We start from the raw sequence: 26,132 nt of genomic DNA on the forward strand, positions 1-26,132 counted from the left end.
TTATCACATAATTAGATTATGAAGAATGATTTGTTGATCTTGTTTACCCTTTAATACATACCCAGGACCAGGACCAGGACCAGGACCTCACGCCACAAAAACAGTTTCTTTCCATCCGCAACTGTCCTACATTACACTTGACACAAATGACACTAAAAAAACTAAATAAAAAATAATTGTTGTTTAAAAAGTTGTTTTTACACACACAACTCTAGTTGCTATATTCTCACATCCCAGACTGTAAGCTTTTGCACTGGCTCCTCGCTGCACATTTTGTTCAATGTTCAGAAATGTACAACTTAAGTTTCAACTGTGAACATTTGCACTCCCCCACTTTACATATTCTGCACACACTTTAATTTTTTTCACTGTATGTGAAGTGACATTCAGCCAAGTATGGTGACCCATACTCAGAATTCGTGCTCTGCATTTAACCCATCCAAAGTGCACACACACAGAGCAGTGAACACACACCCAGAGCAGTGGGCAGCTATTTTATGCTGCGGCGCCCGGGGAGCAGTTGTGGCTTCGATGCCTTGCTCAAGGGCACCTAAGTCATGGTATTGAAGGTGGAGAGAGAACTTTACATGCACTCCCCCCACCCACAATTCCTGCCGGCCCGAGACTCGAACTCATAACCCTTCGATTGGGAGTCCGACTCTCTAACCATTAGGCCACAACTTCCCACAAATTCCTGCCGGAGAGTGTATGGTATTAAATATTATTCGATTGGGAGTCCGACTCTTTTAACATTAAGGTGGCAGGTTCGAGTCTCGGTGCTGGCAGGAGTTGTAGGTGGGAGGGAGTGAATGAACAGCGCTCTCTTCCACCCTCAGTACTCATGACTGAAGTGCCTTTGAGCAAGGCGCTGGATATAGCTGCCCACTGCTCCCGGGTGTGTGTTCACGGTGTGTTCACTTCTCACTGCTGTGTGTGTGCACTTGGATGGGTTAAATGCAGAGCACCAATTCCGAGTATGGGTTACTATACTTGACAAATGTCTTTTGGGTGTGTTAAATGCAGAGCACCAATTCCGAGTATGGGTTACTATACTTGACAAATGTCTTTCACTTTCTTTTTTTTCTTTTTTTTTTTTTTTTGTCTTTGTCAAGCACCAATTTACCAAGACAAATTCCCCATACATTTACTTGGCAATAAACCTGATTCTGATTCAGATTCTAAAAGTGGAGTGGAACACAGCCATTGTCTTTACAAATGCACATCAGGTTCATCACAATCTTCAAAGGAGTCAGATTTTTACTGTATTACTGCAAATCTGATTGCACCACATACTTCAACTTCAACCAAAAACATTCAAATTAAAAGCAAAATGTTTTATGGACTGAATATTTAAACTCTGAAAGTGGTGTAGGAGGTAAAATCCAGACCTCACTGAATCACAGAAATCACTGATCACTGGATGTTATCTGTGGGGTCCATGATATCAAACAGACGGAACAGAAACCTAAATGAGTTTAGAGCTGAACACATTCAGGAATTATGCATATCTCTGTTAATCACATTATATTCACTCTCTACTTACTGTTATTTATCAAGCTCTGAAGTGCACAAACAGCAGTTTCAGTCCTGCTGAACAAACCTATTTCAGAGTAAACCACATTTCCAAAGCTACTTTGGGGAAATGAAAGTAAAAGCCAGCGTAAACTGCCATTTCTGTGCGCCCTGAACAGAACACATGACTAAACTGAATCCAGTCTCACAGTCCTGACACAGAGAAAGACACACAACACTGGGCTCCTGACTAAAATCAACTTATTTTTCAAGTAATTTTTTACACTGATTAAAAATAGCTGCCTTTTTGACAACTGCACATCTCTGCCTCAAGAATGGCCACCAGTAAAAAAATCCTTGTCTCCCCAAAACGCATCAAAACGCTCGAAGGCCAGAAGGCTATTTTGCATCTGCAGTCTCTGGACTGATGGTAAAATTGTCACCCTAAAAAAAATGAAAGAAATAATCTATACATAATGCACACATGATGATGATGATGATGGCAGAGTTACAAAACGAAGACTTCCTTTCTCAACTGAGAGCAGAAATTAAACCAGGACGGCAACTATGATATGTTACGGGCATCTATCAAGGTTTTTAGGGGAAATTTCCTTTTCTGCTAGACTTAAAAAGAATTATCTTGAACAAGTAACCCGACGGTGGAAACGCAGCACTATTCTGGCCTCATGCTACTGGCCCGAGGCTATTAGCCCCGTCCGGCCCGTTTTAAGCCCTGGCTCGCTCTGGCCCCACAATGGAAATGCGGCTAATGATCTGCTTCACAGAAGAGCAGAATATCTCATGCATATTATAAAAGCATGCAGCTCCTTGTATGTGCAAACATACCTGTTAGTAAAGCTCTTTTTGATAAGTAGATCACAGATGGAAGTAGACTGACCTGGCTTCTTGCACTTACTCTAAATAGACTGAGCAGAGACCCACTGACCCGCTCATTTCAGAAATGAATTATGTGTCAGTTTACGAGAAGGTTGAGTCTGATATTCACAGATGGATGTATCTGCCTTCATCTCCAGCTTTCCCTGAATGTCTGTGATAAAAATTAATATTCTGCCTTGCCTCGGTTTTATTAGCTCTGTGCTCCCTCTCCCACCCCAGAAGATAATTGGAAAAGGCTAGACTCTTTACTAATAGAATATGTTTGGAATGGAAAGCATCCTCACACTTCAAAGAACTCAAATGAAAGGTTGATGGGGTCGCCCAAATTATTATTTAATTACCTTTGCTTTCCAAAACTTACCGCGGATATACTCCCTAAAGCTTGAGCGTGGTCCCAATAACAGAATCACTGATTGGCACACAGTGTGGGAACATACATTCCATGCAAAGCCACTGTAAAATCATTCACAGAGCATATTTAACCACATGCATATTTAAATGAGAAGGAAGGGAAATTTTGTCCCACCGCTGTGACTGTGGCAAAGAAATGATCTTTCTGCTAGGCTTTGGCTTTATTCATTATTGGAGATTTTATCATCTGCAGGGACTAATAAACTCTAAACCTGAACTGGATTCCACAGTCACAGTGTTCTTGACTGTATCCTCTATTATTTATTATCAATACTTATTCTGTTGTTTTATTTTTTATATTTTTTGGGGTGTGGGAAGGGTGGAGGTTTTGGGGGGTAATAGTTGTCAAATATGCTTTTTTCCCTATATGACAATATGTTTTTGTATGCTTTACCACACTGAATTACAAAAATGATGACAGACAGAAACAAACATGGCTGCCAAAGGATGAGAGTCTGTCGAGATTTCTCCTTCACCAAACTCTGGAATCCAGTCTGTCGTGAAGTGCGTGTCAAATATGACTTAAAGGTGTTTCTCTGTCAGAGTCATTGCATCAGATCAGCACTGTACCTGCAGTCATCCTCTCTGCGGCCCGTTCACACTCACAATGTGCTTTCAGTCAGTCTGATCCGGGTTCACTTCACTTCGACTCTGTCCTGTAACAGAAATCAACATCAGTTTCATTTCATACGCACACCATCTGCAAAATCATAAGCAGAAGTTTACACAAAGGTAACCCAGATAGCACACGTACGTCTGCAAGATGTCTGTTAAAAGGTCTCTTGATCTGGAAAGCATCTGCATCTATAACTGCTGTGATGGCTTTTGTTCTACCCGATTAAATGATAGAAGTACTTGCACTGTCCAATCTATTAAGACTGTGTCTGTTCCCCAAATACTGAGGTCAAAATATAAATTCAATGTAGGATATAGAAAAAAATCGTGATTAAAACCAGAAAAAAATTAAAATACATGAACAAATCAATTTTTAAAGTTTGGGCTCATAAACATTAGATCACTCACACCCAAAGCAGTTATTGTAAATGAAATGATCACAGATAATAGTTTTGATGTACTCTGCTTGAATGAAACCTGGCTAAAACCAAATGATTATATTGGTCTAAATGAGTCTACTCCACCAAACTACTGTTATAAACATGAGCCCCGTCAGACTGGTCGTGGGGGAGGTGTTGCAACAATATATAGTGATATTCTCAGTGTTACCCAGAAAACAGGATACAGGTTTAAATCATTCAAAATAATTTTGCTTAATGTTACAATGTCAAATATACAAAAGAAATCTATCATATCTCTTTCTCTGGCTACTGTGTATAGACCACCAGGGCCATATACAGAATTCCTAAAAGAATTTGGAGATTTCCTCTCAGACCTGTTGGTTACTGCTGATAAAGCACTAATTTTCTGAGATTTTAACATTCATGTTGATAATACAAATGATGCATTAGGACTTGCGTTTACTAACTTATTAAACTGTTTTGGAGTAAAGCAAAATGTCACCGGGCCCACTCATCGTTTTAATCATACGCTAGATTTAATTATATCGCATGGAATCGATCTTACTGACATAGATATCGTACCTCAAAGTGATGATGTTACTGACCATTTCCTTGTATCGTGCATTTTGCGTACTGATGATAATAACTATATAGCTTCGCGTTATCGTCCGGACAGAACTATTGTTCCAGCCACCAAAGACAGATTCGCAAATAACCTGCCTGATTTATCTCAACTGCTCTGTGTACCCATAAATACACATGAACTAGACAAAATGACTGGCAACATGGGCACTATCTTCTCTAATACATTAGAAGCTGTTGCCCCCATCAAATTGAAAAACGTTAGAGAAAAACGTACTGTGCCATGGTACAACAGTAATACCCACACTCTCAAGAAAGAAACTCGTAGTCTTGAGCGCAAATGGAGAAAAACGAACTTGGAAGTTTTTAGAATTGCGTGGAAAAACAGTATGTCCAACTATAGACAGGCTCTAAAAACTGCCAGGGCCGAGCATATCCACAAACTCATAGAAAACAACCAAAACAATCCAAGGTTTTTATTTAGCACAGTGGCTAGATTAACAACATTTATGTTAAATAGTAATGACTTTATGAATTTCTTCACTGATAAAAAAGATAACATCAGAAATACAAATGAGCTTGATGGCGCCGCAGACGGCTGCTTCAGTGCTTGGCTCTCCAGTGTTTGTACTGTTTTTGTTCGTTTTTCCTGTTTTTTGCTTAACAAACACGATCAGTTTCACAAGGGAAGAACTGCTGAACATTCGGCAAAACACACCACAAGATCTTTTACTGGATTTCAATTATTCAGACGTTTTACTGAACGTTGTTGTCGGCGGAGCAGCGGCGCTGATCAAACGCTTCAGGACGCACAGACGGGGGAAGTGAGCTGGTGCGCTCGTCAGACTCAGGAAGCGTGGATTTCGAACGCTGTTGCCTAGCATCCATCTGGCAAATCTCCGCTCTCTACCCAACAAAATGGACGAAATCCTTCTGCTCTCTCGGACAAATAAGGATTTATCACACTCTGCTGCTCTGTGTTTCACGGAAACCTGGCTTAATGACGCCATACCGGACAGCGCACTCCATCTGCCGGGCTTTCAGCAGTTCAGAGCAGACCGCGACGCAGAATCAACGGGGAAATCCCGCGGCGGCGGGACATGCTTTTATATCAATGAAAGGTGGTGTACAGATGTAACTTTGTTAAAGAAGATGTGCTGCTCAGATCTCGAAACACTCTTCATTAACTGCATGCCGTTCTATTCGCCGCGTGAGTTTCACTCGTTCATTCTGGTGAGTGTTTACATTCCTCCGCAAGCGCACGTAAGTCTGGCTTTACAGAAACTCGCTGATCAGGTAGTGACATGGAACTATAATGCAGTCAAGACCTGCCTGGAACTGCAGTCATTGAAAGTTATTTACAGAAACTCCCGTGAACTGCCAAAATACAGACAGCATGTTACATGTCCCACCAGAGAGACAGTAATTTATTGGATCACTGTTACACCACAATAAAGGATGCATATCACTCTGTTCCACGAGCAGCTCTGGGACTGTCAGATCACTGCCTGGTCCATCTTATACTGACCTACAGGCAGAAACTAAAATCAGCTAAACCTGTAGTAAGGACTGTAAAGAGATGGACCAACGAAGCAGAGCAGGATTTAAAAGCCTGTTTTGACCTCACTGATTGGAGTGTTTTTGAAGCTGCTGCCACCGATCTGGACAAACTCACAGAGACTGTGACATTCTATATTAGTTTTTGTGAGGATATATGCATTCCTACCAGGACTTATTTAACATTCAACAATGATAAGCCATGGTTTACAGCAAAACTCAGACATCTTCGTCAGGCCAAAGAGGATGCCTACAGAAATGGGGACAGAGTCTTGTATAATCAGGCCAGGAACACACTGAACAAAGAGATTAGAGCGGCTGAAAGGACCTACGCTATAAAGTTGGAAGACCAGTTTACTTTCAAACGACTCAACTTCAGTGTGGAGAGGACTGAGAGCGATAAAAAGTTAGAAGACAGGTTTGTTCTGCACTAATGATAATCTGAGAGTTGCTAACAACCTGAATGAGTTTTATTGTAGATTTGAAACCCCCAACACCCATTCTGACCATCTCTCTACACAACCGTTAACACCTCCTGCAATCCCCCTCTCCACACCTCCTGCTCTTCAAATCTGTGAAGATGATGTACGCCAGGTCTTCAGGAAGAACAAAAGGAGAAAAGCACCAGGCCCAGATGGCGTTACACCAGCCTGTTTGAAAACCTGTGCTGACCAGCTGGCCCCCATCTTTTCACAGATCTTCAACAGATCTCTGGAGTTGTGTGAAGTGCCGTCCTGCTTCAAACGCTCCACCATCATCCCCATTCCAAAGAAACCCAAGATTACAGGACTTAACGACTACAGACCTGTGGCTCTAACATCTGTCGTCATGAAGTCGTTTGAAAAACTGGTTCTGGCTTATCTGAAGGACATCACTGGACCCTTACTGGACCCCCTGCAGTTTGCTTACCGTGTTAACAGGTCCGTGGATGATGCAATCAACATGGGATTGCACTTCATCCTGCAACATCTGGACAAAACAGGGACTTATGTGAGGATCCTGTTTGTGGACTTTAGTTCGGCTTTCAACACCATCATTCCAACAGTCCTCCAGACCACCAAACTGACCCAGCTCTCTGTTCCTAGATCTATCTTTCAGTGGATCACCAGCTTTCTGACAGATAGGCAACAGCTAGTGAGACTGGGGAAATTTATGTCAAACAGCCACTCCACCAACACTGGTGCCCCTCAGGGATGTGTTCTCTCCCCACTGCTTTTCTCCCTCTACACCAACGACTGCACCTCCAAAGACCCCTCTGTCAAGCTCCTGAAGTTTGCAGACGACACTACACTCATCGGCCTCATCCAGGACGGTGACGAGTCTGCTTATAGACAAGAGGTTGAGCAGCTGGCTGTCTGGTGCAGTCTTAACAACCTGGAGCTGAACACTCTCAAAACAGTGGAGATGATCGTGGACTTCAGGAGAAACCCCCCTGCACTCCTCCCACTCACCATCATGAACAGCACTGTGGCTGCAGTGGAATCATTCAGATTCCTGGGAACCACCATCTCTCAGGACCTGAAGTGGGACAATCACATTGACTCCATTGTTAAAAAGGCCCAACAAAGGTTGTACTTCCTTCGCCAGCTGAGGAAGTTTAACCTGCCACAGGAGCTGCTGAAACAGTTCTACTCAGCCGTCATTGAGTCTGTCCTGTGTACTTCAATAACTGTGTGGTTTGGTTCAGCTACAAAATCAGACATGAGAAGACTACAGAGAACGGTTCGGACTGCTGAAAGGATTATTGGTACTCCCCTGCCCACCCTTCAAGAACTGTATACATCCAGAGTGAGGAAAAGAGCTCAGAAAATCACTCTGGATCCCTCACACCCAAGTTACCCCATCTTTGAACTTTTGCCATCTGGCCGGCGCTTCAGAGCCGCAAATACCAGGACAGTCAGGCACAAGAAAAGTTTCTTCCCCCAGGCAATCTCCCTCATGAACAGTTAAATGTTCCCCACTTATACAATAAAAATGTGCAATATCCTTATATTTATTTGTTACACCTTCATCCTAGTAGATCCCTGCATCTTACTCAATCCAATTCCATTATCATTTATAGCACAATTGTTTATACACTTATTTATCTGCAAAGGGTTTTTATTTTTTATTTTTTTGACTGTGTGTTGTTGTCTTTTGTGTACTGGAAGCTTATGTCACTAAAACAAATTCCTTGTATGCGCAAGCATACTTGGCAATAAAGCTCTTTCTGATTCTGATTCTGATTCTGATAATTGTTTTTTGTGTAATTCAAGTTCATTTTATTCTTAAGTATTCTTTGTAGTAAAGATATATAAAATACCCCAACAGAAGGGTACCAAAAAAGTGGTACGGTCTATACAGTCTATGGGTACGGTTCTCTGTTTTGGTACCATTCACAACTTCTGACAGTGGAAACGGAAATAATTGCGTACTGTACCGAACCGTACAGCTCAGTGGAAACGAGCCATAAGTCAACATGAAGTTTATTTCCCTTTTTACATGATTTTTACATGTCCGCTTCAAATGCTTTCCTTTATAATAGTGCACTTTGTAATACGATCACATGGCAGATAAATCTGATCTAATTAAAAGCATGACCCCACCGATTACAGTTTAATAGATGAATGACCACTGTCGTATTCTCGAGAAACGTTTGCGCAAGTTTTCTCTGATTCACCAGTGTTTGTTCGTGGTTTCAGAAGAATCCGGTCGGCAATGGTTTCGTTTTTCTGCGCTACTGAAACTCTCTTGCTTCGCTGACGTCACTCGAGCGGCGCAGACGGAGCGTGCGCGCTCACGAGCACGCGCACAGCAGCGGGGACCCTCAGAGACAGAAACAGCACGCGAGCGCTCCTCATCTCCTAAATACTGAACAAGGCAAGTTTATTTATCTACACTCCCAGTCAAAAGATTGGGATCAGTAAGGTTTTTAATGTTTTTGGAGTTTCTTATGCTCATCAACGCCGCGTTTATTTGATGAAAAAATACAGAAAATAAATAATATTGTTAAATATTATTACGATGTAAAATAAGTTTTTTTTTTTCTATTTTAATATACATTAAAGTGTAATTTATTCCTGTGCATGCGCAGCTGTATTTTCAGCATCATTACTCCAGTCTTCAGTGTCACATGATCTTCAGAAATCATTCTAATATGATGATTTATTATCAGTGCTGCTTAATATTTTTTGGAACCTGTGACACTTTTTTTCAGGATTCTTTGATGAATAAAAAGTTAAAAAGAATAGTATTTTTTTGAAATTGTGATATTTTTTTTAGGTTTATTTTATTATAAGAGGCGTCATGCCCATTCAAAGTGATGAGGCACGTGTCCCCTCATATTTTTGTGCCAACCGGATTTTGAATGCAGACCAAATGAATGTAGGATTAATGTTTTCTATATTTTATGATTTATATTTTCTGTGTTTAGTTCGTTCAGTGCAGCACAGCATCAGCTGCTACATTCAATGGCGCGGGAAGGGGGGTGCTGCGGGGGCTGCAGCCCCCCCCGTCATAGCATCAGCCCCCCCTGGTGGGGGGCTGTGGACTAACCTAATATTGTACTTAAAAACGTGAAAAAAATAAAAAAATAAAAAAACAGACATAACAATGTGTTTAATGTGGGATTAAGATATAGTGTATAAGATATAAACTAATGATTAATTATTTTTAATATTTCTGTGTCGCTGCAAAGACGATGCGGACTCGCCATGAACGCCAGATATGGATTAGGCCGACATATTCAGAGAGTAGCCTATTTCTTTTCGTTTTGAATATTTTCGTTTAAAAGTAGACATTTTTAAGCTTTCTATAATAGATAGCCTATATTTCTCAAAACTGTCTGTGAGGCACAAGCTGAGTTTCTGCGCCCTCCAGTTCACGTGCAATACAAGTGATGTGCCGGCACCTTATTACATTGTCTGCTAATATATTTGCTTGTTTATTAAATACAGGCAATGGGTTGATAAAATATTGATCAAAATTAAGATACAATTTATACAAAACTTTGCTTGTTTATTAAATACAGGCAATGGGTTGCAAAACTCAATAAAGTGGTTAAAATCATGTCTTACCCACTCCATGTCTCATAGGCTATTGCGCATGATGTATCATATCTTTCTCATGCTGCATGCTCACTTTCATAATAAACATTGATTAAATAAATAAAAAAATTACATTAGCCTATAATATTTAAACAAATATGAAACCAAATATGTTTTCTTTAATGCTACAACACGTAGCCTAAACAGTACAGAGATTTTTTTATTTATTTATTTATTTATTTATTTTTTATTAAACATCAAAGTACAAGTACATCAAGTACAATTTTTGTGTATAAAACAGTAACAATCACGCCAGGGGAGAAGACTAGTAGAGAAATTTCATGTCGTCAGTCACAACATAATGACGTCACATATTTTCCAACCCAGCCCTCAGCCCCTCCCGCATGAAACAGCTTCCAGCGCGCCTGTAACACCGCTGTGATTAGATCGTTCAGTGCAGCACAGCATCAGCTGCTACATTCAGATCTGCGTTCGCTGGCGATGAGACAGGGTTATGTTGGTTGTATGAATGCAATGACCAATCAGAGGTGTTCAGATGAGTCACCGCTGAAAAACTTGTCTTCACACGCTCGTTGACTGAATTCCTCTTTCTGGTGAATTCTTGTATCAGAAACAACTAAATGCGGATCTCGAGTCATCACCTTTATTTATATATCGTATTTAAATACAGTATTTATATACTGTACTTAATACAGGTTGTGTCAAAGCAACTGAACAACATTAATTAGGAAAATAGTGTGTCAATAATGCAAAATGACAATAGTAAAAACTCATTTTTCAGTTAATGTGTGTCAAATTGTGAGATATTAATTTCACAGTGTAAACCGCTTCAGACTGTCAGTGAAAATGTTCTTTGATAATGTAAATGTTCTTTGCTCTCTTTCTGTACAATGAAAGTGTTATGATTAGTAGCGCAACTTGCAATGTTTTTATTCACATTAAATATAAACTCAGTCATATTAAAAATATGTTATGGCATGACACCCATATCTGTTAATTTAGTAAACAGACAGGTTTTTATGCATAGTTAATAGACTTCATTATTAGGTTACTTTGACCACCGCCGCTATAGATCAACATAATCTATAAAGGTGAGAATCATGTGTGACGAGTCAGCTGCTTATTATCGTCACCCTGTCCCTTAATCGCCGCCCTTCGCCAGGCTCCCGACAGGAGTGGGTGTGTGAGAGAGGAGGGGCACTGGAAGAGCCAGGGCTGGCGCAAATGGAGCCTCATCACCGCTGCTGTTTAAATGCCGAGCGCGGTCTCTTCCCCGTGCATGCACGCTGGTGTCCTTGTGGGTCCAGGAAGGGTGCGTAGAGGGACTCCTGTGCCGTCAGAGACGTGAGATGCTGGACCCACGGTCCGGACGAGAACCGCACCTTTTACACGGCCGTCGGGCCAGGTCCCTTCAAGCGGCGCGGCCAGCGAGATGGATGCAGCCGCTGGAAGAAGCCGCCACCCCTTGTGCCCCGGGCCGAAGAGGGGACTCCGCCCCTTATCTGGACCCTTCCTTCCTGAACACTACCTGCCCTTCACATACCCCGCAGCATGACGAGGACACCAGATTCCCTGTTTATTTTGGACACTCTTCCCCTTTGGACACTTTTATTCCCTCTTTTGGTTATCTTTTTGTTAATAAAAGCCTCTCCAAGGCCTGACGACACACCCACTGTGTCTGTCATTTGCTCCTCCCACCACACATGATATTTCATGATATAGTTAATGCGTTTGGGACTCCAATCATGATGAAGTGCTTTGAGAGGTTAGTCATGCACAACATCAAACCCAGCCTCCCCAACACACTCGATCCGCTCCAGTTTGCATACCGTCCAAACCGCTCTACAGATGATACAATTTCCTCCACCCTCCACCTGAGAAATAAAGACTCCTATGTAAGAATGCTGTTCATTGACTTCAGCTCAGCATTCAACACAATAATCCCACACCAACTCATCAACAAACTAAACCTGCTGGGCCCAAATACCTCTCTCTGTAACTGGATCCTGGACTTTCCAACCGGAAGACCGCAGTCTAACTGGATCGGCCACAACACCTCGAGCACTACCACACTGAGCACAGGTGGCCCACAAGGTTGTGTATTCAGCCCACTGCTCTTCACGCTGCTCACCCTCAACTGCACTGCCAAGTTCAGCTCCAACCACATCATCAAGTTCGCGGATGACACAACTGTAGTAGGTCTCATCAGCAACAGCGATGAAACACACTACAGAGAGGAAGTGGCACAGCTGGCTGAATGGTGTGGCACTAACAACCTGTCCCTCAATGTGGAGAAGACAAAGGAGGTTGTGATGGACTTCAGGAGAAACTCCGTTGACCACTCCCCACTGACCATCGACAGCTCGACTGTGGAGAGAGTCAGCAGCAGTAAATTCCTGGGGATGCACATCACAGAGGATCTCACCTGGACCACCAACACCATGTCACTCTCCAAGAAGGCATGCTACACTTTCTCCGCCGGCTGAAAAGAGCAAGTCTCCCTCCACCCATCCCATACTAGCTTATGTATAGGTAAACATTTATATATAGTATATTTAACGTCAAAATCTGTCAGTAGGTTAGTTTTGTGTATAGGTTTATACTGTTTTACTTCATTGTTGTATGTCTGTATTTATGTAGCACCGTGGTCCTGTGAGATACGAGATTTCGTTCCACTGTATGTACACACATGTAGCGGAATGACAATAAAGCTCAACTTGAACTTGAATGTTTCGAATAAAAAGGAAAAAAATAAATAAAACGTAAGTGCTGTTGTGGGTGCTGTGTGTCAGGATCATATGACACTTTAGAGTATTGGCTGATGGAAATTCAGCTTTGCATCACAGAAATAAATGATATTTTAAAGTATATTAAAATAGAAACCATAACTTTATATTGTAATAATATTTTGCAATATTACTTTGTTTCTGTATTTTTTATCAAATAAATGCAGCCTTGATGAGTATCATCAAGAGACTTCTTTAAAAAACATTACGAGTCTTACTGATCCCAAACTTTTGAACAGCAGTGTACAGTCGAGGCCAAAAATATTGGCACCCTTGGTAAATATGATCAAAAAAGGCTGTGAAAATTAATCTGCATTGTTAATCCTTTTGGTCTTTTATTTTAAAAATTCAAAAAAATGTATCCTTTCATTGGATAATAAGAATTTAAAATGGGGGGAAATATCATTATGAAATAAATGTTTTTCTCTAATACTCATTGGGCCTCAATTAATAGCCCCCTTTTATTAAATGCTTTTTGAAACCTTTATTTGCCAGTTTTAACAGCTCTAAATGTTCTCCTATAATGCCTGATGAAGTTAGAGAACACCTGACAAGAGATCAGAGACCATTGCTTCATCCAGAATCACTCCAGACCCTTCTCCTCTTCAGTTCACTCCTCTCATTTTCCGTAGGGTTCAGGTCAGAGGACTGGAATGTCCATACCAGAAGCTTGGTTTTGAGCTCAGTGACCCATTTCTGTGTTGTTTTTGAGGTTTGTGTTTGGGTTATTGTACTGTTGGATGTTCCAAACATGGTCCATTATAAGATTTCTAACAGAGTCAGTCACTTAGTGATTTTTTTAATCTGTTGGTATTTGATAGAATCCATGATGCCATGTGTCTAAAAAAAAATATCCAGGACCTCCAGCAGAAAAAATAGACCAACAACTTTAAAAATACAGCAGTATATTTAATTGTACACATGGGGTACTTTTCATCCCTGTGTTCACCAAACCCATCTTGAGTGTTTGCTGCTAAAAAGCTCATTTTTTAGTTTCATCTGATCATAGAAGCCATTCCTGTTTAAAGTTCCAGTCATGGCTGATAACTGAATATGCTGGAGTTTGTTTTTGGATGAGCGAGAAGAATTTTTCTTGAAACCCTCCCAAACAACATGTGTTGATGTAGGTTCTGTTTGACAATTTTTTTTAAAGGTTTTCTGAACCAGAGACTCAACTATTTTCTGCAATTCTCCAGCTGTGGTCCTTGGAGAGTCTTTAGCTACTCAAACTCTCCTTCTCACCATGCATTAGGACGATATAGACACACGTCCTCTTCCGGGGATATTCTTTGTTTTTTCTCATTGTGATGGGCTTTGTTTTCCCTCCTCTTTATATTTCTGTGAAATAGAAAGCCAGAGCTGGATGATTTCATGTTTATAATCATGCTGGAGTGCTCATGTTTGTGAATATGAATGGGAATATACTTCAGAGATATTTTACTCATAAGAATTTATAGGGGGGCCAATAATTGTGACCAATGAGTATTTGAGAAAAACATTCATTTCATAATATTTCCCCTCCATTTTAAATTCTTATTATCCAATGAAAGGATACATTTTTGTGAATTTTTAAATAAAAGACCAAAAGGATTAACAATGCAGATGAATTTTCACAGCCTTTTTTGTTCATATTTACCAAGGGTGTCAATATTTTTGGCCTCGACTGTATATCACATTAATTGTGGCCATTCAGTGCTAAGCATTACATTGTCATGCTTCTCAAATTCTATGCTCTAAGTGATTTTTACATAATAAAAGTTTGGTCATTATTTTTGTTAAAGGTATGATTGTTTGTATTAGTCCATTAAGAGATTCCTATGATGTTTTGTTGCAGTGAAATCAATCGGTTCGCCATGGACGGGTGCACGCAGATGTGTAGAGTTTTCCTGATCCTGTTTAACTTTCTGTTCGCTGTGAGTTTTTATTAATATTTACTCTTCTATCGGTTAAACATTTAGTCATTACATTTACATTTAGTAATTTAGCTGACACTTTTATCCAAAGTGACTTACAAATGATGACAAGGGAAGCAATCAAAATAAAAAAAGAGCAATGATATACAAGTGCTATAACAAGTCTCAGTTAGCTTAACACAGTACACGTAGCAAGGGCTTTTTAAATAATATAATAAATAAAAAGAAAACAGAATAGAAAAAGAATAGAGTAAGCTAGTGTCTGAGGTCTTTTTTGCTTTTGTTAATTGCATAATAAATGAAAAGAAAAGAGATAGAATACAAAAAGATTAGAAAGCTATTTTTTAAGAAAACAAGCAGCAAATGAATAGAGTGCAAGTCTAAAAGGGACAAGTGTTTTTTTTAAGAATGGAATTCGAATAGAGAGTGCTAGAGTTAGAGAGTCAAATAAAGATGGAAGAGATGTGTTTTTAGCCGATTCTTGAAGATGGCTAAGGAAAAACACCATCTCCTTAGATAAAAGCCTGCTAAAAGCATTGTAAACACATTTGAATGTGGAAATTAAGCGCTACCTAGATAGCACACGTACGTCTGCAAGACGTCTGTAGAAGATCTCTGGATCTGGAAAGCATCTGCGGTGTACAAACATCTGACAGACATCTTTAAGATGTCAGTTTTACATGCATCCTAAATCATAAACATCTTAAAGACATCTAATAGACGTCTATTTGACATCTGATAGGAAACATCCTGTAGCTGTATAGCAGATGAGGAAACACTCTAAAACACATGTCTTGCAGATGTCAAACAGACGTCTCTGATGTACGTGTGCTCTCAGGGTATTTTGTTTGTCAGCTCATCTGCGTAAAGCGCAGTGCCGGCGGAGCGTGTTATTCCAGTGTGAAGGCATGGCTGCTGTTGTTTCTGAGAGCTGTGGTGTCTCGATGTCTTTCAGCTGGTGGGGTTCGGTCTGGTAGCTCTGGGAATGTGGCTTCGGTTCGGAGCAGAGACCCGAGGGTTCTTCGACATCGATATGAAGACCACTCAGTTCAACATTGGTGTGTTTTGCTGCTGTTTCTGTCTGGCTGGTGTGAAATAGCTGGTGTTTGAGCTTGTGTGTGTGTGTGTGTGTCCACAGGAGTGATGGTGCTGGTGGTCACCGGGGTCCTGATGCTGCTGGTGGCCATCATCGGTGACTGCGGAGCCTGCAACAACAGCAAAGCAGCCCTCGGTGTGGTGAGCATCGCTGCAGAAACAACAGCATTTGAGAAGAATCAAAACAAAGCTGTTAAAACCATTCACAATACAGAAGGACAAAACTCTCATTTGTAGACACATTTTTTCTAAACCTGTAAAATGCAAACCTCCTCTAATGTCACTGGTCAATTCAACACTACAACGCAACTCTTCTTTCCCTTCAGTTTTCTGGCCTGCTGACCGTTCTGATCATCATTGAAATCGCAGCTGGTGTGATGGCCTTCATGTGGAGCGACCGGGTAAAACACACACACACACACACACACACAGGTGTCTGTATAATAGAGCTGGTTTTAATGTGTGTGATTTGTGTTGCAGGTGTCAGATGAGTTGGTGAACTTCTATGCCACCATCTACGCTCAGTATGTCAACACCAATAGCCCTAGTCAAGCTGTCACCCTCAAACTATTCCACAACGCTGTAAGATACACACACACACTCGCACACGCACTCGCACACGCACACGCACACACACGCATGCACACACGGAATAATTAGTGAAGCTGTCCACACACACACACACACAACACACACACTCACACTCACAGACACACACACACACACAGACACACACGCTCACTCACACACACACACACTCTCTCACACACACACACACACACACACCACACACACTCACTCACACACACACACACACACACACACACACATGCACACGCACACACTCACGCACGCACACAGACTCACTCACACACACACACACACACACACTCACAACACACGCATACGCATACGCATACAAACACACACACACACACACACACACACTCACACTCACACACACACACTCATTCACACTCTCACACAAATACACACACACACACACACACACACACACACACACACACACACACACACACACACACACACACACACACACACACACACACACACACACACACACACACACACACACACACACACACACACACACACACACACTCGCACACACACTCGCACACACACACGCACACACACGCATGTGTGTGGTCTGTCATGTGTGTGTTTTTTTAGGTTTGTGTTTTTTTGTGTCGGTGGAGCGATTGAGATGCTTGTGCGAGACACCTGTCCAAAGGGCAGCTTTATGGAGAAGCTGATGTATTCTGTGAGTCACTTCCTGTTTGTCTTGCTCTGATTCTCTGGCTGTTTGAAGTTAGAGGAGTGCAGGCACTCATCTGTGTGTGTGTGTTTGTGTGTAGAGCTGTCTCGGCGCGATCAAGGAGTTCTTCGATGCAAACGCTCCGCTGGTGTTGGGAGGGTTTCTGGGGACGGCAGGAATCATGGTGAGTCTGTCTGGAGCTCTGTAGTGTTCACACAGCGACATTCTAAAACACTAAACGTGAAAAACACTTAACAAGGCTTAATGCAGTAAACGGTGGTTTAAAATGACCAAACTCAGCAAACACATTATTAATGAGGTATACTATGTGCAGACAAGCAGATAATCCCCAACATAAGAACGTAACATGTCTAATTACGCAATAAGCGTTTTCCTCCCATAGAAAACTGTTATAACCGTTTTAACCGCATAATTCGTATTGTGAAAAGTGAAAAGTGAAGTAACATGTGGTCAAGTATGGTGTCCCATACTCTGAATTTGTGTTTTGCATTTAACCCATCCAAGAGCACACACACAGCAGTGAACACACACCCGGAGCAGTGGACAGCCAATGCTGTGGTGTCCGGAGAGTAGTTGAGGGTTCGGTTCTTGCTCAAGGGTCTCACCCATAGACTGTAAAAAAAATATGGACGTAGTGTCCGTGACGTCACCCTTAGACTCCTGAAGAGCGGTTTTGAAGCTCAAAGTGTGCAGAGTGGGCCGTCGCCATCTTGGCAGCACGTCACAGCGCGTGACTCTCCCGTAAAATCGAAAATGGGCAAAAAGGCGGGAGCTGGTTGCTGAAGCCACGCCCACCTAGCGCGACGGCATTGCCAGCAGCGGCAATCCAACTGTCACTCAAGTGGCCACGCCCTTAATTATGCAGAACTTTGAGGCTTAATATAATTTAAATGGATGAGTTATAAAAAAAATTCACCCCCCTCACAGTTGTCATGAAGGGCAAAATTAGCAATATAGACCAAAATCATTTTTTGAACCAGGCTGTAAACTTTTTTTTTCTGCTGTAAAGTTGGGCATTTTAACATGGGGAGTCTATGGGACTGACTCCCTTCTGCAGCCAGCCTCAAGTGGCCAGTCGATGATTTGCAGTTTTAGTCACTTCCTCATTGGCTTCACGAGAGAGAGCGGGAGGTTGCCGCTTGGTCTCACCTCAGTCGTGTTATTGAGGGTGGAGAGAGCACTGGTTATTCACTCCCCCCACCTACAATCCCTGCCAGACCTGAGATTTGAACCCCCAACCCTCGGGTTACAAGTCCCACTCCATTCATTATGCCACAACTGGGTTGCTTGTCTGTACATAGAATTATTTATTAGTAATGTTTATTGAATTTGGTGTTTTTAAAAACACTGTTTTAATGCATTAAGCCATGTAAAGTGCTTTCTTCCCATAAAGAAAACGCTTAACACGAAATTAAATGCATTGCGTTCGTATTCTGGGCTGCTTGTCTGTACATAGAATGATTTCTTAATAATGTTTACTGAGTTTGGTCTTTTTAAAGCACAGTTTTAATGCATTTTAAGTGTTTTTCACTGCTTACCCCCACGGCATCCAAGATGTAGGTGACTTTGTTTCTTCAGTAGAACATAAATAATGATTTTAAACTTCAGCCGTTGAAGTCTCTCAGCAGTACAATGCATGGCAATGGTAACAAAATCTATGAGAATAAAAATAAAACATGCACAGACAAATCCAAATTAAACCCTGCGGCTCGTGGTGATACATTGATGTGTAAAGACACAAAACGATCGGTCTGTGCAAGAAACTGAACAGTATTTATATAGTTTTTTTACCTCCGATTCACACCATGTCCGAACTGTTAGATCTCTTGTGAACGTGCTTCATAGCAGCAGGCGCCTGAGACATCATCTCATTTTACACATTAAGTGTTTTTGACGTTAAGTATTTTTCATGTTGTCTTTTTCACGCTAAGTGATTTTCATATTAAGTGTTGTGTTTTTCACGTTAAGTGTTTTCCAGCTGAGGCATTTTTATGCAAAGCGTTTTTCACATTAAGTGTTTTTGACATGAAACGTTTTTCATGTTAAGTGTTTTTCACCTTGTGTTTTTCACCTGAAGCGTGATGTTAAGCGTTTTTCACGTGAAGCGTTTTTCACATTAAGCATTTTTCACGCTAAGTGATTTTCACATGAAGTGTTTTTCACATTAAATGTTTTTCAGCTGAAGTGTTTTTCATGTTAAGCATTTTTAACATTAAGCATTTTTGACATAGTGTTTTTCACGTGAAGTGTTTTAAACATTAAGCATTTTTATCATGAAGTGTTTCTCACATTAAGCGTTTTTGACTGTTTTTTTTTTTAAATTTTTTATATTTTTGAGATTTTTTTATGAAATGAGAATTGCTAATTTTAACTTTTGAGAAAATAAGATGAACAAGAGAACAGCAATGGTATACAAGTGCTATGACAAGTCTCAGTTAGTCTAGTACAGATCACGTAGCCAGGGTTTTTTTTTTTTTTTTGTAATGAATATGATAGACGAGAAAAAGAAAAGGTAAGTACTAGTATTAGTTGGTTAAGTGCAGGCGAAAAAGATGAGTCTTTAGATGTTTGTTTTTTTGAAAATGAGTAAAGACTCAGCTGTTCGAATTGAGATCGGGAGGTCATTCCACCAGCTGGGCACAGTCCAGGAAAAAGTCCGTGAGAGTGATTTTGAACCTCTTTGGGATGGCACCACAAGGCGTCGTTCACTTGCAGAGCGCAGACTTCTGGAGGGCGCATAAGATTGAACTAATGAGTTTAGGTAAGTTGGCGCTGTGCCAGTGGTCATTTTGTAGGCAAGCATCAGTACCTTGAATTTAATGCGAGCGGCTACTGGTAGCCAGTGTAAACTGATGAGGAGAGGAGTAACATGAGCTGTTTTTGGCTCATTGAAGACAACCCTCGCTGCTGCATTCTGGATCAGTTGCAGGGGCTTGATAGAACATGCAGGGAGGCCCGCCAGGAGAGCATTGCAATAGTCCAGTCTGGAGAGAACAAGAGCTTGGACAAGAAGTTGTGTGGCTTGCTCTGACAGGAAGGGTCTAATCTTCCTAATGTTGTATAAGGCAAATCTGGTCTGTGAAGCTTAACTGATGATCCATCACAACTCCTAGGTTTCTGGCTGTCCTGGAAGGAGTTATGGTTGATGAACCCAGCTGTATAGAGAAGTTGTGATGAAGCAATGGGTTAGCTGGAATCACCAGGATTCGTTCTTAGTAAGGTTAAGCTGAAGGTGATGGTCATTCATCAAGCTAGAAATGTTCAGTCAGGTTGAAATGCGAGCAACTACCATCGGATCATCTGGTTGGAATGAGAAGTAGAGTTGAGTGTCATCAGCGTAGCAGTGATAGGAAAAGCCATGCTTCTGAATGACAGATCCTAATGACATCCTGCTTGAAGAATTTCTCATGTGAAGCAATTTTCACGTGAACCGTTTTTGACGTGAAGCATTTTTGACGCAAAGCCTTTTACACATTAAGTGTTTTTCACGCTAAGTGATTGTTAAGTGTTTTTCATGTGAAGCGTTTTTCATGTTAAGGGTTTTTCACCTTAAGTGTTTTTCACGTTATGAAATAATAATAATAAAAATAATAATTCATTACATTTATATAGCGCTTTTCTGCTATTCCTAAGCACTTAAAGTGCTCTACATTGTGAGGGTGTTTCTCCTCATCCACCAACAGTTGATGATGCGACGGCAGCCATAGCGCGCCAGAACGCCCACCACACACCAGCTTACTGGTGGAGAGGAGACCAATCAGTAGATATGGGAATTGTTAGGAAGCCATGATGGTCAGAGGCCAATGGGTGCATTTGGCTAGGATGCCGAGGTCATGGGATTATTAATGACCACAGAGAGTCAGGACCTCAGTTTAATCTCTCATCAGAAGGACAGTGCTTTTTTACAGTATAGTGTCCCCATCACTACAGTGGTCATTAGAACACACACAGGCCACAGGTGAGCACCCCCTGCTGGCCTCACTAACACCTCTTCCAACAGCAACCTAGTTTTTCCAGGAGGTCTCCCTTTCAGGTACTGACCAGCTCAACCCTGCTTAGCTTCAGTGGGCAACCAGTCTTGGGCTGCAGGGCGATATACAGTGGGTACGGAAAGTATTCAGACCCCCTTAAATTTTTCATTCTTTGTTATATTGAAGCCATTTGCTAAAATCTTTTAAGTTCGTGGGTACGGAAAGTATTCAGACCCCCTTAGATTTTTATATTTTTTTAAAAACACAGAATTGTTGACATTTTTGCAGATTTATTAAAAAAGAAAAACTGAAATATCACTTGGTCCTAAGTATTCAGACCCTTTGCTGTGACACTCATATATTTAACTCAGGTGCTGTCCATTTCTTCTGATCATCCTTGAGATGGTTCTACACCTTCATCTGAGTCAAGCTGTGTTTGATTATACTGATTGGACTTGATTAGGAAAGCCACACACCTGTCTATATAAGACCTTACAGCTCACAGTGCATATCAGAGCAAATGAGAATCATGAGGTCAAAGGAACTGCCTGAAGAGCTCAGAGACAGAATTGTGGCAAGGCACAGATCTAGCCAAGGTTGCAAAAAAAAATTCTGCTCCACTTAAGGATCCTAAGAGCACAGTGGCCTCCATAATCATTAAATAGAAGACGTTTGGGATGACCAGAACCCTTCCAAGAGCTGGCCGTCCAAACTGAGCTATCGGGGGAGAAGAACCTTGGTGAAAGAGGTAAAGAAGAACCCAAAGATCACTGTGGCTGAGCTCCAGAAATGCATTCGGGGAGATGGGAGAAAGTTGTAGAAAGTCAACCATCACTGCAGCCCTCCACCAGTCGGGGCTTTATGGCAGAGTGGCCCGACGGAAGCCTCTCCTCAGTGTAAGACATATATGAAAAAACACCTGAAGGACTCCAAGATGGTGAGAAATAAGATTCTCTGGTCTGATGAGACCAAGATAGACCTTTTTGGCCTTAATTCTAAGCGTTATGTGTGGAGAAAACCAGGCACTGATCATCACCTGTCCAATACAGTCCCAACAGTGAAGCATGGAGGTGGTGGCAGCATCATGCTGTGGGGGTGTTTTTTCAGCTGCAGGGACCAGGACGACTGGTTGCAATCGAGGGAAAGATGAATGCGGCCAAGTACAGGGTTATCATGGACAAAAACCTTCTCCAGAGTGCTCAGGACCTCAGACGCGGCCAAGTACAGGGATATCATGGACACAATGATCCTAAAGCACACAGCTAAAATAACGAAGGAGTGGCTTCACAACAACTCCGTGACTGTTCTTGAATGGCCCAGCCAGAGCCCTGACTTAAACCCAACTGAGCATCTCTGGAGAGACCTGAAAATGGCTGTCCACCAACGTTTACCATCCAACCTGACAGAACTGGAGAGGATCTGCAAGGAGGAATGGCAGAGGATCCCCAAATGCAGGTATGAAAAACTTGTTGCATCTTTCCCAAAAAGACTCATGGCTGTATTATATCAAAAGGGTGCTTCTACTAAATACTGAGCAAAGGGTCTGAATACTTAGGACCATGTGATATTTCAGTTTTTCTTTTTTAATAAATCTGCAAAAACATCAACAATTCTGTGTTTTTCTGTCAATATGGGGTGCTGTGTGTACATTAATGAGGAAAAAAATGGCTTCAATATAACAAAGAGTGAAAAATTTAAGGGGGTCTGAATACTTTCTGTACCCACTGTAACTGCTGGCCAGTGTTTTTCATCTGAAGTGTTTTTCACCTGAAGGGTTTTGATGTTTAGTGTTTTTTGTTTTTTTGATGTGGTGTTTTTTGATGTTAAGCATTTTTTACATTAAGTGTTTTTGCATTTTTTCTCATGAAGTGTTTCTCATGCTAAGTGTTTATAACATGAAGCATTTCTCATGTGAAGCAGTTTTCACGTGAAGTGTCTTTGAGGTGAAGCATTATTGACGTTAAGCGTTTTTGACGTGAACCGTTTCTCATGGAGTTTCTTTTGTGTGGAGGTTTTTTCGTGACGTAAAGTGTTTCTGACGTTAAGCGTTTTTGACGTGAACCGTTTCTCACGTTAAGTGTTTCTCATGTGAAGTGATTCACGTGAAACGGTTTTGACACTAAGTGTTTTGAACGTGAAGTGTTTTTCACATGATTTTGACGTGAACCGTTTCTCACGTTAAGTGTTTCTCTTTTGACGCGAAACGTTTCTCATGTGTTGACACTAAGTGTTTTGTTGTTTTTGTGTTTTTGAGTTTTTGAGTTTTAGTTTTCACATTGAGCATTTTTCTCATAAAGTGTTTCTCAAGTGTTTTTCACATTGTGTTTCTTACATGAAGTGGTTTTGATGTTAAGCATTTTTTACATTAAGTGTTTTTGACGTGAAGCAGTTTTCACATTAAATCATTTTTTACAAGTGTTTTTCACCTGAAGTGTTTCTCATATGAAGAGTTTCTCACGTGAAGCGTTTTTTTTTTTTTTTCGTTAAATTACATGAAGTGGTTTTCATGTGAAGCGTTTTTCACATTAAGTGTTTTTGACGTAAAGTGTTTTCACGTGAAGCGTTTTTCAAATATTGTTTTGTTTTTAATATTTTGAGTTTCTCACGTGAAGCGTTTTTCTCGTTAAATGTTTTTGACATTAAGTGTCTTTCACGTGAAGCGTTTTTCACATGATTTTTTTTTATTAAGCATTTTTCTTGTGTAGTGTTTTTTTCATGCGGAGAATTTTTCACGTTAACCATTTTTGACGTTAAGTATTTTTAAGTGAATCGCTTTTCATGTTAAGTGACTTTCACAATAAGTATTTCTCATGTGATGTGTTTTTCACATTAAGCTGAAGTGTTTCTCATATGAAGAGTTTCTCACCTAAGTATTTCTCATGTGATGTGTTTTTCACATTAATATGAAGAGTTTCTCACCTAAAGCATTTTTCACATTAAGTGTTTTGATGTGAAGCATTTTTCGTGTTGTTTTTGACCTAAAGTGTTTTTCATGTTAAGTGTATTTCAGCTGAAGTGTGTTTCACGTGAAGCGTTTTTTTTGTTTTATGTTTTTTATGTGAAGCGTTTTTCACATGATGTGTTTTTTTCATTAAGCGTTTTTCACATTAAGCATTTTTCTTGTGTAGTGTTTCTCATCATATAACCTCTGTCTCTCTCTCTCTCTCTGTCTCTCTGTGTGTCTCTGCTCGACAGCTGGTGGCGCTTGTCTGCAGCTCTGTGCTCTATAGTAGCCTCAAGCCGTCTTACTACTCTTCTCCAAACAACTACTGAGCCTCCACTCGTCTGTCTGATGGACGGATGACTTCGGTCAAAGGTCAAGGGATTCACACCTGTCACTCGCTTCAAATTCCTGCTCAATTCTTCAATCTAAACCGAGGCGAATTAAAGTTGACTCAATTTCACAGAAATCAAAATTGTTCTGTTGTAGTTTGTAATGCTTCATTTCATTTATCAGCACGAGTCACTCATAAACACCATAAAACTACATGCTGTTTAGACTTTTGGTTTTATTGCATTAATGTGGATCGTAGTCATTTCTTCAATTCTGAATTCTGCGTGACAATGTTACGCTGTAACTCACTGTCTGTTACCATCTCATCTCTGTCTTGCTTTACAATTAAAATCTGCATGTTTCACGTTTGTTTTTTTTACTGTTATACATTAAAGAAACTTCCACAAAGCTGTCACGGTGCAGTGTGTTTCATCAGAGGTCAAAGTTCAGGAGTGATCAAACGAGCACTGCTAATCATTGCAACACATGAATCCAGATCATCATTTAATCATCATAAGCATTAGTGCAGTTCTCAAATGTGAAGACATGTACGGTTTTTAAGCTCTCAGAGCGATCCCGTGTGGAATGATATAAAATAAACTAAAGCAAAAATATGAGCTGTTATGATTATTGGACATCACAGGCGGTGAAGGATACAACTTTAAAATACTGTGTAAGGGTCATTCCTAGGATTCTGCAACATTTCAACTTTTTTTTTCAACTACATATGATTCATTTTCTAAATACCTCACATCAATACGCACATATCAGACCTCCAACAAATCATATTTTCCACCTCAGGAATTAAAGACTTTTCATTATTTTAAAAAGGATATTACACAAAAATTTTTTTTATATTACAAATATATTTTTATGCTTATGTGTCCCTCATAGCAATTTAATGATAACAAATGTAAAATTTATCATAATTTTCATTTACACATTTTTATAGAACTGAAGCCATAAATACACAAATTGTGTGTCTATGGTACTATATTTTTGTAAAAGGTATTTTTAATCTAGAAGTCAAACTAAAACCACAACTTTTTTGTTTTAGTCCTTAACATGCCAGATGGTAATCAGCAAGAAATGCTTTCATTCTTAATTGTCTTCCCTTTTTTCTCCAAAAATATTAATGTGACAAGGTGTGACGGGGTTGAAGATTGTAGTCAAGTCAAGTCAAGTCATCTTTATTTATATAGCGCTTTAAACAAAAAAGATTTCGTCAAAGCAATTGAACAACATTAATTAGGAAAACAGTGTGTCTATATTGTAAAATGACAGTTAAAGGCAGTTCATCATTGAATTCAGTGATGTCATCATGCAGCTCAGTTCAGTTTAAATAGTATCTGTGCAATAATTTGCAATCAAGTCAACGATATCACTGTAAATGAAGTGTTCCCAACTAAGCAAGCCAGAGGTGACGGCGGCAAGGAACCAAAACTCCATCAGTGACAGAATGGAGAAAAAACCTTGGGAGAAACCAGGCTCAGTCGGGGGACCAGTTCTCCTCTGACCAGACGAAACCAGCAGTTCAATTCCAGGCTGCAGCAAAGTCAGATTGCAAGGTGTGAAGGGGTTGATTGCTTTTCATTTAAATTTTTGGTTTTGTTTCTCTCTCATATTGTTCCCTTCTTTCTGGGTCGATATATCTGCATGTCCAACACTCTATTTCTGTTGCTAATGTGGCCACAATTTCTGATGTATGATGCTCACCAATGTCTAAGTAGACATGTTACATATTTCAACAAAAAATGAGCCATCATGATTTT

General features: G+C 40.6%; 1 protein-coding gene across 1 annotated transcript; it reads left to right on the forward strand.

The window, feature by feature from the left end:
* The first annotated feature begins 8,689 nt into the window (after window positions 1-8,689).
* LOC109087092 (CD9 antigen-like) lies at window positions 8,690-24,768 on the forward strand. The gene is made up of 9 exons (XM_042721119.1): window positions 8,690-8,834; window positions 14,642-14,720; window positions 15,676-15,778; window positions 15,859-15,956; window positions 16,142-16,216; window positions 16,296-16,397; window positions 17,023-17,100; window positions 17,195-17,278; window positions 24,282-24,768. The coding sequence occupies exons 2-9, from the start codon at window positions 14,661-14,663 to the stop codon at window positions 24,357-24,359; spliced, it is 678 nt and encodes a 225-aa protein (XP_042577053.1). The 5' UTR covers window positions 8,690-8,834; window positions 14,642-14,660; the 3' UTR covers window positions 24,360-24,768.
* The last annotated feature ends 1,364 nt before the right edge of the window (window positions 24,769-26,132 follow it).

Source organism: Cyprinus carpio, chromosome B3, assembly GCF_018340385.1.
Source record: "Cyprinus carpio isolate SPL01 chromosome B3, ASM1834038v1, whole genome shotgun sequence".
Classification (NCBI taxonomy): Eukaryota; Metazoa; Chordata; class Actinopteri; order Cypriniformes; family Cyprinidae; genus Cyprinus; species Cyprinus carpio.